The sequence below is a fragment of the Ahaetulla prasina genome, chromosome 7 (assembly GCF_028640845.1).
Source record: "Ahaetulla prasina isolate Xishuangbanna chromosome 7, ASM2864084v1, whole genome shotgun sequence".
Taxonomy (NCBI): domain Eukaryota; kingdom Metazoa; phylum Chordata; class Lepidosauria; order Squamata; family Colubridae; genus Ahaetulla; species Ahaetulla prasina.
Window position 1 is genome coordinate 85,009,689 of NC_080545.1, and position 13,622 is coordinate 85,023,310.

The 13,622-nt window shown below is 42.7% G+C and overlaps 1 protein-coding gene across 2 annotated transcripts in view; it reads right to left on the reverse strand.

Moving 5' to 3' along the window:
• Positions 1–381: 381 nt before the first annotated feature.
• The window catches only part of ADA2 (adenosine deaminase 2), a 43,830-nt gene continuing 30,589 nt past the window's right edge, over positions 382–13,622 (reverse strand). For both annotated transcript variants that reach the window (XM_058191612.1, XM_058191613.1), the window contains exons 6-10: positions 12,373–12,463; positions 10,533–10,641; positions 7,739–7,896; positions 5,042–5,244; positions 382–2,343 (exon numbers count right to left, since the gene is read on the reverse strand). In XM_058191612.1, coding sequence (XP_058047595.1) covers positions 2,232–2,343; positions 5,042–5,244; positions 7,739–7,896; positions 10,533–10,641; positions 12,373–12,463 — 673 coding nt within the window. In that variant the 3' untranslated portion in view covers positions 382–2,231. The remainder of the gene's footprint in view (positions 2,344–5,041; positions 5,245–7,738; positions 7,897–10,532; positions 10,642–12,372; positions 12,464–13,622) is intronic.

Here is a 13,622-nt window from a genome sequence, read left to right on the forward strand (position 1 = left end):
TTGTAGAACTGGCTCTAATCTAATCAAAGGTGATCTGTTTAATAAACCATCATTGTACAAATCATGGCTTAACATTTATAATAGCAAAGATCCCATTTTGTTCCATGATAGTTCCAAAAGCTGTATTTGCACAGCATATTAATTAACCTAAATTGTAAATTCCTGGTTTTTGCATAAATTTATCTTTTGCAAATCTAGAAAACAGCATTAGTTTATGATTCAGTTTGTTCCAAAAGTCCAATTTTATTGCTTGCATGGAGAAAATTAATTCACAGTAATTTTCACAGCACAGTATATGGTAGAAGTATTTATTAGAGTAAGATTCATAGATTCATATATGTTCCATTACATGATTAATTACATGCTCCATTACATGTTTAATGAATTCATAATTATCAGCATTTTAACAAAGGAAGATTTAAAATAAATATTTATAAAATATATATAAAGTATAAACAGACACCACATGAATAGCATTCATCTCTGATACATAAAAAAAAGAATGCCTAAAACTTTCTGCTGTTACTATTTTACCAATATTTTTCCTCTAGAAAAAAAATGTGCTTTATGTATGTACTTATAGTGAAATCAAATCTGATTAGTTAAACAGAATTCAAGAAGATATTAATTATAGATCAAGTCTTCTCATAGTCATCAAACATATATATAAATCCTGAATTTGGTAATCAATAAATTAAGAAAATATTTTTTTAAAAAATTGTATTGCTGCTAAAGGAAAAAAACAAATATACTGGTAGTTCATATTCAACTCTTGTTTCTAATAGCTACTATTCTCACTGATTGACTTGGTCAATATACCAAAGTTTTTCTTTATCTTAATGGTATTGTGTCCTGATAGAAATATTGTTAGACAGTAGTGTGTCTAATATTCCTATACTGCACTCTATTAAACTTTTGAAAATCACCTGGATTATGTATAAAGTGAAATAGATACATTCAATAAATGATATTACAAGGTGGGATTCAACCAGTTCGCACCACTTCGGGAGAACCAGTTGTTAACTTTCTGAGCAATTTGGCAAACTGGTTGTTGGAAGAAATCATTAGGGCAGAGAAGCGGTGGTTAAATTACTTGAATCCTACCACTGATATTACACCTGTATAATTGTTGGGAGAAATGTGTGATCATTCAGATATATCTGAATTAAACTGCAAACATCACTAATTGTCTGAAAGTCAACAAGGTTCTTACCTTTTCTATGCTGTAAAACTAGGCTGCATATTTTTTAAACATTGGCTTTTTAAAATGAAGCATATGTGTAAGCATTTAATTGTATTTCTGCATTTTTCTAGCCCCAAAAATGCAGGTAATCATTTCTCTTCTGATAATTCATAGGATACATGTTTGATAAACAAAAGTAATAAGCAGCAATTGTTACCATTAGAGCCAAGCATATTAATCTGTGTTAAATATCTATAGGCGATTGATCATTCCTTCATTCTTTTATTTATTTTACTGGGATTTAGGGCGGTTCCCATCGTGAGCCACTCTGAACAATACAGAGCTAATATAATAAAAATCAATATTATCGTTAGATTTTTATCCTTCATAATTTTAAAAAGGTAAATAATTGGTCAAGATTATAAAAATACTGTACAGGTACTGTAGTCCTTGACTTATAGCCGCAATTGAGACCAGGATCCCTGTTGTTAAGCAAGGTGGTTTTGAAGTGACTCATGCCCAATTATACAACCTTTCTGCCATGGTTGTTAAGTGACTCACACAATCTTTAAGCGAATTCTGCTTTTTCCTATTGACTTTGTTTGCCATAGCCACCTGGGAAAGTCCCCAATGGTGATCACATGACCCCCATGGATGCCAAGCAACCAAGTTATGATCATGTGACTGTGGAGATGTTCTGTTGGTTGTGTGAGGGCTGGTTGTAAGACACAATTTTCAGTGCTGTTGTAATTTTGAATGGTCACTAAAGGAATGGTTATAAGTTGAGGACTACCTGTACCCAATACTCCTGCCTCCTGTTTACCCACAACAATTCTACAACAATTAGCAATATAACTAAAAATTAGAGAACTTTCTTCTGTTAGTGGGGAAAGGAACACATCTTCTATTCAATTTCAGTACAATAAAATCCACCTTTATGGAGTATATTCTGATTTCAATTATTTTTGCTGGCTTGTTAAATGAGCAATGATCTGATCAAATTGCCTGGGAGAAGCAAGATTTTGTATAGAACCTCTACTGTGGCTTTTTACAAAGCAACCTCTCTCCACAAAACTATAGAATTGGTTATGAACTGGTCCCAGTTTTTTTGCCAAACGGCCATGGCTTTTTTCTTCTCATAAAGTTTCATGCTACTGTATCTACAAACGGAAAAGACTCAAAGATAGCAAGATACTCTTGAAGAACCAAATGCAGCCCCCCTGCCTCCCGCCCCGAAAGTCATAATCTTAAAACTCAACACATTTGTATTCAAATAGAAGATACTGAATAAACAGAATATGGCAGAATATGACAGAATATGGCAGAATATGGCACATTAAAGCCAATTCTCTTTTTTTTTTCTTTTTTCTGCCTACTCATGTGAATGAGGAAAAATGAAGCCATCCTTAACTGTACCACTTAATGTAGATTTCTCCCCTCAAATCTGCTAGAATCCATTACCCATAACCCTTTTTTTGGGGGGGATAGATGGACAGACAGTGAGGTGTCTTTTAGAACTGGGAAAAAAGATAAAGAAGCAGGACAGGGATAAATAATGGAACAACAAATGCCAATATTTTGTCCCTGACTAAAGAGTGTAGATTATAACTCGGCAGAAGTTCTTAATAAAGTAGCTGTTATGGCCCCAGCCTCAGGACGAAAAGTTTGAGTCATTGTTGTACTACTGTCTATAAGGCTGATCAGATTTCTGATGCTGGTGCAGGACCCAAGCTGGGTCGGTCACCGGGACCAAGGGGGTCTTGTGAGGTTTGGACTCATGCTGGAGCCCATCCTCATGGAACTTTCTAGACCGGGATGCCCTATGCACGGTCACTCATGCGCTCGTGACATCTTGTCTGGATTACTGCAATGCTCTCTACATGGGGCTCCCCTTGAAGAGCACCCGGAGGCTCCAGTTGGTCCAGAATGCGGCTGCGCGGGTGATGGAGGGAGCCCCTCGTGGCTCCCATGTGACACCTCTCCTGCGCAGACTGCACTGGCTACCTGTGGCCTTTCGGGTGCGCTTCAAGGTTTTGGTAACTATCTTCAAAGCGCTCCATGGCATTGGGCCAGGTTACTTACGGGACCGTCTACTGCCACCGATTGCCTCCCACCGACCCGTGCGCTCTCACAGGGAAGGACTCCTCAGGGTGCTGTCAGCCAGGCAGTGCCGGCTGGCGACGCCCAGGGGAAGGGCCTTTTCTGTGGGGGCTCCCACCCTCTGGAACGAACTTCCCCCAGGACTTCGTCAACTTCCTGACCTTCGAACCTTTCGCCGCGAGCTTAAGACACATCTATTTATCTGTGCAGGACTGGATTAGAATTTTAAATTTTAAATTTGGTTTTAATGGGGTTTTATTATTTTATTGTGGTTTTAATATTCGGCCGTATTTAATAAGTTTTTTAAATTGGGGTTTTAACTTGTATTTATATGTATGTTTTACTTGGCTGTAAACCGCCCTAAGTCCCCTGGGAGATAGGGCGGTATAAAAATATGATTAAATAAATAAATAAATAAATAAGCTTCTCTCTCTAACTGAGTGTCTAGTGTCTGCTAGAGACACGTTCCATGAGGATGGGCTCCAGCACAAGTCCAAAAGCTTGGAAGACTAAACCTCTGGTCCTGGTGACCGACCCAGATTGGATCCTGCAAGGTTATCCTGGGACACGTACATTTGTTCTGATGCTGGGCTTGAGCCAGCAGCCTTCAGGAATTGATCCAAGATCCTTTAGATGCCCTTGCTGAGTCCATCCATTCTATTGTTTTTGCTAAAAGGATGTGTGGCAGATGGAGGCCCCAAAAGGTTAAAAAATCCCTTGCCTTCAAGACAAAAGGTTGGCCTGTTGAGGATTCACACATACTTTAGGTAAATAGAATCTAGAAGGAACAGAGAGCAATGCCCTGTTCATTCTAAAACTTTACCTAAGTATAGGCTTCGGAGGTTCAGAGAGTGAGGAGCAGAAGCAGAGATGGTACCGTACCAACAGGAGAGAGACAGAGAAGGGGAATATGTGCACCATTATGCTTTGGCAGATGTAATAAAAAATAAATCTTACTGAATTTAATAGGACTTTTAGTAGGACTGGCACTCTAGGAAGGTGATGGGCACAATAAACACAAAAAGCGGGGTTATGCAAAAAAACAACAACCCTATTGTGGCAGGATAGATGTGGTTTCATATTTGGGCTTCCTATCCAAATTTTGTTGATTCTAAATTCAATGTTGATATAAACTAGGTGTTCTGTCCCACTCGCCTCCGTCCGAGCGATGATTTAATTAGCCGGCACTATCAGTTCTGGCAGCAAACTAGCGAGCGTCTGCCAAGTGTCTCTGTTATCTCCCTTCATGCCGATGAGTCAACAAACAGTACTTCAGCTCTAGTTAAGCAGTTGATTTGCCTGCTATGAAGAGGCATAGCAGCCCTCGCTGCTTTTATATCCTGTGGGGTGTGGCTCCATGACTCAGCACTTCCTAGGCCTGCCCCACCCCTGCTTCTGTTGTTCTCGCTTCTCCTGCCTACGAAACTTAGGGTCCAGCCAGGCCTGATTGCCATCAGCTGGGTCTGGAGGCATGGCCTGAGGGGGGGAAGAGTCAGGGGACGGAGGCCTCGTTATCTCCTCCACCTGGCCTGCCTCTGGCTCCTGGAGCTCAGCCAGGGAAGCCGGTGCTCCTGAGGTAAGTCCAGATGGCCCTTCCCCCGCAGACACAACACTAGGGTTGTGATATATATGAAAAGTTCAGCTGGCTCTAAAAATTGTCCCTATTTATTGCTCTGTTTGGACATATGTTTGTACATAGATGATGGGGGTTTTTTTTGTCTGTCCATAAATTTCAGCATACAAAAGCCATGCACTTACCTGAAAGAGTTTAGCACCAGTTGCTTCAGAGTTCTCAAATCGGTACTCATCCCTCCTATACCCATAAACATCTCATAGAAGTCGTAGGATAATCCCTTTGCTCCAAAGATGGACGGATCATCGGAGGCAACCACTATCGGATGACCCTCTGATAACAGAAAAGCAGCAGGATGGTTTCTCAGATCTGATACTAGTTTCAGGACCTTGAAGAAGAAGAACACGTAAGCCAAGAGTTATTTTATTGAAGCCTGCATTTGGTTGTGAGGCCATTGGCACAAAGAAACATTCAGAATTCTGAGAACTTATTTAGATCGACACAAAATCACTGTCACAAGGAGGGCTTCAATGGTGGGTTTCTACTGGTTTGCCCCGGTTCGGGCAAACTGGTAGCGGTGCTGGTGGCGGAAGGCTCCGCCCACCTGCCCAGACAGCATCACAGATGCTCTGCGCATTCACCGAAGGTTAGGGTTAGGGTTAACTGCGTGCTCACAGTTCCAAACCGGTAACGAAGGTAAGTGAAACCCACTACTGGAGGGCTTGTCTCTGCACAAAAGAGCTGCTATTTGAATATGGTCAGCAACAAAAATACTTACTTTTGTAAATGGTTGAGTTTATTCAACCAGTAGTAAGAGAGCAGTAAAAATCTCTCCAGAAAATTAACCAGTACTCGGGAAACAACTGTAAGTGAATCAACGTATCTTAGATAGATATTTTATACCTTCTGGACTTTTTTCTTTATTTTCTCAGATTCTTGGTTTTTTTCTCTTCTTCTCAGTTCTTCTTTACAGATAGTCCTTGATTTATGACAATTGGGACCAGAATTTCCTTTGCTAAGCAAGGCAGTTGTTAAGTGAGTCATGTCCAATTTTATGACCTTTTTTGCCATGGTGGTTTGGCAAATCACTGCAGTTGTTAAATGAATCATGCGATTGTTAAGCAAATCCAGCTGCCCTCAGTGACTTCTACTCTTTGCCTCTTTTATCCCACTGAGTGCTAGGAGCTGGCTGTGGGGGGCGAGTTATTGGCCCCAACGGAGAGGGTGCGCAACTTGGGTGTCCTCTTGGATGGGCGACTGTCGTTTGATGATCATTTGGCGGCCGTCTCCAAGAGGGCCTTCCACCAAGTGCGCTTGGTGCGCCAGTTGCGCCCCTTTCTTGACCGGGATGCCTTATGCACGGTCACTCATGCCCTTGTCACTTCCCGCTTGGACTATTGCAATGCTCTCTACATGGGGCTGCCCTTGAAGTGCACCCAGAGGCTGCAGCTAGTCCAGAATGCAGCTGCGCGGGTAATAGTGGGGGCAACTCGTTGCTCCCATGTAACACCAATCCTGCGCAGCTTGCACTGGCTTCCTGTGGTCTTTCGGGTGCGCTTCAAGATTTTGGTTACCACCTTTAAAGCGCTCCATGGCTTAGGACCCGGGTACTTACGGGACCGCCTGCTGTTACCTTGTGCCTCCCACCGACCCGTACGCTCACACAGAGAGGGCCTTCTCAGGGTGCCGTCCGCCAAGCAATGTCGGCTGGCAGCCCCCAGGGGAAGGGCCTTCTCTGTTGGAGCTCCTACGCTCTGGAATGAACTTCCCCCCCGGTTTACGTCAATTGCCTGATCTTGGGACCTTTCGGCGTGAGCTGAAAATGCACCTATTTATTCAAGCGGGACTGGATTGAAATTTTATTGGAGTATTTATGTTTTAAGATTTTAAATGGTTTTAAAATTCCGGCCACATTATAATATTTCTTTTTAACTTCTTTTTAATGCTTATATATTGATTTTTACTTGGCTGTACACTGCCCTGAGTCCTTCGGGAGAAGGGCGGTATAAAAATCGAAATAAATAAATAAATAAATAAATAAATAAACAAAGACAGCATGGGTAAAAGTGGTATTTTGTTTCTAACTCTAATCTGATCTTCCATGATTGCAAAACTGGTACTCTAATCTCCTTATTATAGGATGACGAGTGTTTTTTTCCTTCCCGTTTCTGTATTCCACCATGTAGAGTGGATTCCACCATGAATACAATATCCTTATTAAAGTTAACTGCTCCTTTTAGCCAACAATATGTGTCTGTTAATATCTTGTTGGTGTACTCACTTAGCAACTGTTTAAAGTTATGACAGATCCCCCCAAAGGTTTCTTACGACCCAGTTTGGGTGGCTGCACAAACCCCTTGCGGTCACATGACTTGGCATTTCATGTGCTTGGCAACCAGCTCATCTTTAGTGTTCCTGCAGTCATGTGACCACTATTTACAACATTTTTGCTGGTTTCTGGCCTTTTCTTCTTTATATTCTTTTATTCTGGCTTAATGCCTGCCACAAAAAAAGTCACAAATTTGGGTCAGGTCACACAGGTGCCTTGACTTATGGCCATCATGACTTAACAATGAAAATTCTGAGGCTCCATTAAGGTTCTAAGTCGAGGACTGCTGAATTGAGCTATTTGCACATAGATTGTCTGAGAAGTAACTTATTCCTAACATCTAGAACATTCCTCAGTCTCCGTCTTTTTATCTTTCTTTTTTTTTCTGGGCTGACAGGAATATTTCCAAATCAAACCTAGTATTTTTCATTTTCTATGGAAGCCTGTGAGATCTGTAAAAGGATTGGAAATAATACATGAAGTAATCTCCCCGTTTCTTCCTATCCCAGAATATTCTAGAGCAAAGCTCAGCACTCTTTTTCTTGAACAATACCTGATTAGAAATAGGACAGACTTCTACAGCAATATTCTCCTTCAATGCCCACCTCCTAGTTTCTGAGTGCTTGGCAAGGGCAAATCCGTGACCAATCCGCTTGGTGTTCATTAGCACAGCATCCAACAAATTTTGGTCTATCGAAGTGCCTTCCCAGTCTGAGTAATATAGAAGAAAAAAAAAGAAGAGTTATTATATGACTTTACAAAAGGATGGCCATCATGGTAGAACTCTCTCAAAATTTTATTCTGAAAGAAAAAACGCCAACGCAATGTGGAAAAGCCTTGTGGCATTCTCTGAAGAGGAGCATGAACAATTCTCACAAGGTGTATGGTTTTTAGCGTCTCAGGGACTCAAACTAAATCACAATGGTATCATATACCTATTTTATCCATGGAGCCAGACTCTTCATGAAACTCAGCTGAAGTCATATGCTCCAAGTCAGTGGCAGGTTTCAAATTTTTTTACTACTGGTTCTGTGGGCGTGGCTTGGTGGGTGTGGCATGGCTTGGTAGGCGTGGCTTGGTAGGCGTGGCGTGGCTTGGTGGGCGTGGCTTGGTGGGCGTGGCAGGAGAAGGATACTGTAAAATCCCCATTTCCTCTCAATCAGCTGGGACTCGGGAGGCAGAGAATAGACAGGGGCGGGCCCAGTCAGAATTTTTACTACCGGTTCTCCGAACTAGTCAAAATTTCCGCTATTGGTTCTCCAGAACTGGTCAGAACCTGCTGAAACCCACCTCTGCTCCAAGTTGTCAAACATTAAGCATTTGCTTAATGACTGTGCAAAAAAAGAAGAAGCATAAACTCAAGTCAAGTCTCAATTTATGACCATCATGACTTACTCTGAAAATTCCAGGCAGGGTTAAGGTCATAAATTGAGGACTGCTGCAATGGGCTAATTGCACATATATAGTCTGCTAAGTAAGGTTGCCAACCAGAGTTAACTCCATGTTTTACCTATAGTTTTCTGCCATCAGATATAATTTTTAATCCTAACATCCAGAATGTTCCTCAATCTCCATTTTTATTTTTCCAAGATCAACCTATTAAGATCCCCATACTTGTCCTGTCTTCTTTGTCACCCTGGATTTCTTATATCCTTCTGTATTTTGGAGAGGAAAGTGTGCGAGAATTTCTGGGAAGAGCAATCTGATGCTTAGCATTGATGAGTTCAGCACAGATCCCTTTTAAATATCTTTTGTGGCCATGGACCATGCTGGACCAGGGGTGAAATGTAAAATTTGTTACTACAGGTTCTGTGGGTGTGGCTTTGGTGTGGTGGGAATTTGACTGGGTGGGCGTGGCCAACTCTTTTTTTTTAACTTTTAAAAGCATTTTTCTACAACCACTTCGGCTGAAGAGGCTGTAGAAAAAATGCTTCTAAAGGGTTCTGACGATCCCAGCTGAGTTGCCTGATCGCCAGGACCCTTTAAAACCACTTTTTACAGCCTCTTCGGCCAAAGAGGTTAAAGGAAAAATGCTTTTAAAAGGTTCTGACGATCCCAGCTGAGCTGCGCGATCATCAGAGCCTTTTTTTTTTTTACTTTTTAAAGCATTTTTTTGGTTGAAGGAAAAATGCTTTTAAAAGTAAAAAAAACCACCTTTGATGATCGCTTGGCTCAGCTGGGCATGGGCAGAGTGCGGGGTGGTGGTGCAGGGATTTTTGCTACCGGTTCTTCAAACCACCTGCTGCCATCGCTACCAGAAGCATTTCACCCCTGCCCTTGACTCCCAAGATTTAAATCATAACATTTCTTCAAGCCTTCACAGATCCCTTGTGACAACATCTTGGCCCCCCCAGGTGTCTAGGGACCACAGGTTTGAAACCACTGTCATATACTGATGTTGTGGCTCCCGCCCCCGAACCTGACCCCATGCCCGAAAGTGCCTTGGAGCCAGGCCTGCTGCCAGAAAGTGACTCAGAGCCGGACCTGCTGCCAGAAAGTGACTTGGACAGTGAGGGGGAAGGGCCGTCAGGACTTACCTCGGAAGCACAGGCCTCCCTGGATCAGCTCCAGGAACCAGAAGCAGGCCAAGTGAAAGAGATAACGAGGCCTCCTTCTCCTGACTCTTCCCCCCCCAGGCCACGCCTGCAGACCCAGCTGACAGCAATCAGGCTTGGCTCAATCCCAGGTTTCGTAGGCAGGAGAGAACGGAACAACAGAAGCAGGGGAGGAGCAGGCCTAGGAAGTCACACCCCACAGGATATAAAAGCCACACCCCACAGGATATAAAAGGCATCAAGAGCTGGTGTGTCTCTTTGTATCAGGCAAATCCACGGATTGACTAGAGCTGAAGGTTGTGACTCACCAGCGTCTTGGCAGCTAACGAGGGCTCTTGGCAGACACTGGCTCTTTTGCTGCCAGAGCTGATAAGAGCCGGCTAATTAAGCCATCGTTCGGACGGAGGCAAGGAGGACATAACAACTGATGTATATTTACTTAAAATAACCTTCTGCTGTGTTCAAAAGATTCACCTCAGAGGAGAGGTGAAATTCAATTTTTTACCCTAACGGTTCTGTAGGCGTGGCTTGGTGGGCGTGGTGTGGCTTGGTGGGCATGGCAGGGGAAGGATACTGCAAAACCTCCATTCCCACCCAACTCTGGGGCCAGCCAGAGATAGTATTTGCCAATTCTGTGAACTACTCAAAATTTTCGCTACCAGTTTTCCAGAAACTGTCAGAACCTGCTGAATTTCACCTCTGCCTCAGAGGTAATTACAAAGAAGTTTGCAAAATTCATTTCCTAGTTATTTATTGCACTTCAAAGGTGCACTGTGATGTATTTGTGCTTACCTGTCTCACCAGCATGAAAGAAATATGGCAACTCAATTCCTTTAGTTCCTGGCAAATTTAAAACTTCTTTCAGCTCCAAGAGAGACTTTCCAGCATCTTCCCAACCAACCTGAAAAAGAGCAGTGCTCTGGATCAGCATTCAATACTTAGATATTATTAATGTATCAATAACTACCATTAAAAAAACCAAACAGATCTACTCTATTAATACAAATAATCTTTGATTTATAATGAGCAGTGGTGGCGCACTTGTTAGAATGCAGTCCTGCAGGCTAGTTCTGCTGACTGCTGGCTGCCAGCAATTTGGCAGTTCAATCCTCACTGGCTCAAGATTGACTCAGCCCTCCATCCTTCTGAGGTAGGTAAAATGAAGACCCAGATTGTTGGGGGCAAGAGGCTGATTCTGTGAACCATTTAGAGAGGGCTGTAAAGCACTGTAAAGTGGTATATAAGTCTAAGTGCTATTGCTATTATGATCACAAATGAGCCCAGAATTTATGTTGCTAGTGAGAAATGTGTTAAGTGAGTTTTGCCCCATTCTACAACTTTTCTTGCCACATTTGTTAAGTGAATCACTGCAGTTGTTAAATATGGTTGTTAAGTGAATCTGGCTTCCACATTGACTTTGCATGCCAGAAGGTCAGAAAAGATGATCACATGTCCTTGGGACGCCCCAACCGTCATAAATATGTTGTCAAGCATCCAAATGTAAATTTGGTCATAAGTGTGGAAAACGGTCATAAGTCACTTTTTTCGGTGCTGTTGTAACTTCGAATGGTCATGCAATGAGCTGTTGTAAATCAAGGACTACCTGTAGTATGGCATCAGTTGCAAACAACTGGCACTGGAAATTAGGGACCCTCCCTAGTTTTTCAGAGAGTACAGGTCATCCTGAACATATGACTACAATCGAGCTCAAAATTTTTGTTGCTAAGCAAGGCAATTGTTAAGTAGGTTTTGTCCCATTTTATGATCTTTTTGCCACAGTTATTAAGCAAATCACTTCAGTTAAGTGAATCTGGCTGCCCTCATTGATTTTGCTTGTTGAAAGCCAGCTGGGAAGGTCATGAATTGTGATTACATAACCCTGGGATAGTGCAACTGTCATAAACATATGCCAGTTGCCAAGCACCTGAATTTTGATCACGTGACCAGAGAGAGGCTGCAAAGCAGGGGTGAAATGCTCCCGGTTCGAACCGGATCGCCCGATCTGGTAGCGATGGCGGCGGGTGGTTCAGAGAACCGGTAGCAAAAATCAGCTGAGCTGCGCGATCATTTTCAGCCAAAAAAATGCTTTTAAAAGTAAAAAAAAAAAAAGCATCTGATGGTCGTATGGCTCAGCTGGGATCGTCAGAACATTTTAAAAGCATTTTTTCTACAACCTCTTCGGCTGAAGAGGTTGTAGAAAAAATGCTTTTAAAAGTAAAAAAAATTAAAGTTGGCCACGCCCACCCAGTCACATTACCCCATCACCAAGCCACGCCCACAGAACCAGTAGTAACAAATTTTATATTTCACTACTGCCGCAAAGGCCACAAGTGTGAAAAATGGTCAGTGCGGTTGGAACTTCAAACAGTCACTAAGCAAGTGGTTGTAAGTCAAGGATGACATGTAAAAGGGAAGAAGGAGAGAAACATTTTCAGTCTTGCAAGGTTGTGTTAATGTAATCTAACAATAAAGAAAAAGTGGATTTTCTGGTTGAGCTTTGGGTCTGGGCTTCAATGCAGGGTTAAGGTAGTCGTGTGATGCAGTTTAAATACTTTAGCTCCCCATTATTTCATCCCCTTGCCTAGTCCTTCTGAAATAAAACATAAAACCTATGAGAAATATCAGGAATTACCAGATCAAACCCTGCCACAGTTTTTGGGAACTTAGCTCTGAGGTCCATGGCTGTAAGAATGGCTTCTTCGATCACAGAATTGTTTTGCTTTCTGCAAGGCAAAAGCAGGAAAAAATATCAAGAAAAAAAATGGTTGTGGATGCTGTTGCTTTGATTAAAAAGTGCTGAGCAAATATTTGGCTAAGCACATATGATGCCTGAAAAACAGAATAAATACCTAACCAGTTCTCCAACAACAGGGAGAAAAATGTCACAAGACAAGGGCTTTTTATTTATTTAGTTACGTCTATAGCAGTGTTGAAATGCTCCCAGTTTGGACCAGATCACCTGATCCAGTAGCGATGGCGGTGGGTGGTTCGGAGAACTGGTAGCAAAAATCCCTAAACCCCCGCCCCCGCATGCCCAGCAGAGCTGCGTGATCATCAGAGGTTTGGGGTTTTTTTTACTTTTAAAAGCATTTTTTCTACAACCTCTTCGGCCAAAGAGGCTGTAAAAAAATGCTTTTAAAAAGCTCCTCTGGCAATCCCAGCTGAGTTGCCTGATCATCAGAGGCTTTTAAAAGCATTTTTACAACCTCCCAGCGGAAGAGGTTGTAGAAAAAATGCTTTTAAAAGTAAAAAAAAAGTTGGTCATGCCCACCCAGTCACATTACACTCCCCCACCAAGCCACGCCCACAGAACCGGTAGTAACAAATTTTACATTTCACCCCTGATCTATAGGGTATATACTCAGGGATAATCCCATCTGCAGGCAATACTTGTATACTAATGCATTCACCCCAGGAGTGGTCTAACTTAGGGGTCTGCAAACCTGGCAACTTTAAGATTTGTAGACTTCAACTCCCAGAATTCCTCAGACAGGAATTAGTTCCCTTACCACCTAAGATCCTAAGAACCTATCCTGCGCAGACTGCACTGGCTACCTGTGGTCTTCCGGGTCCGCTTCAAGGTATTGGTGACGACCTTTAAAGCGCTCCATGGCTTAGGACCGGGATATTTACGGGACCGTCTTCTGCCAGCTTCAATCTCCCAGCGACCGGTGCGTTCTCACAGAGAGGGACTCCTTAGGGTGCCGTCAGCCAAACAATGTCGACTGGCGGCCCCCAGGGGGAGGGCCTTCTCTGTGGGGGCTCCTACCCTGTGGAACGAGCTTCCCCCTGGACTCCGACAACTGCCCGACCTTAGGACCTTTCGCCGCGAACTTAAAACCTATTTGTTTCGTCTTGCTGGACTGGCTTAATTTTTTAAAC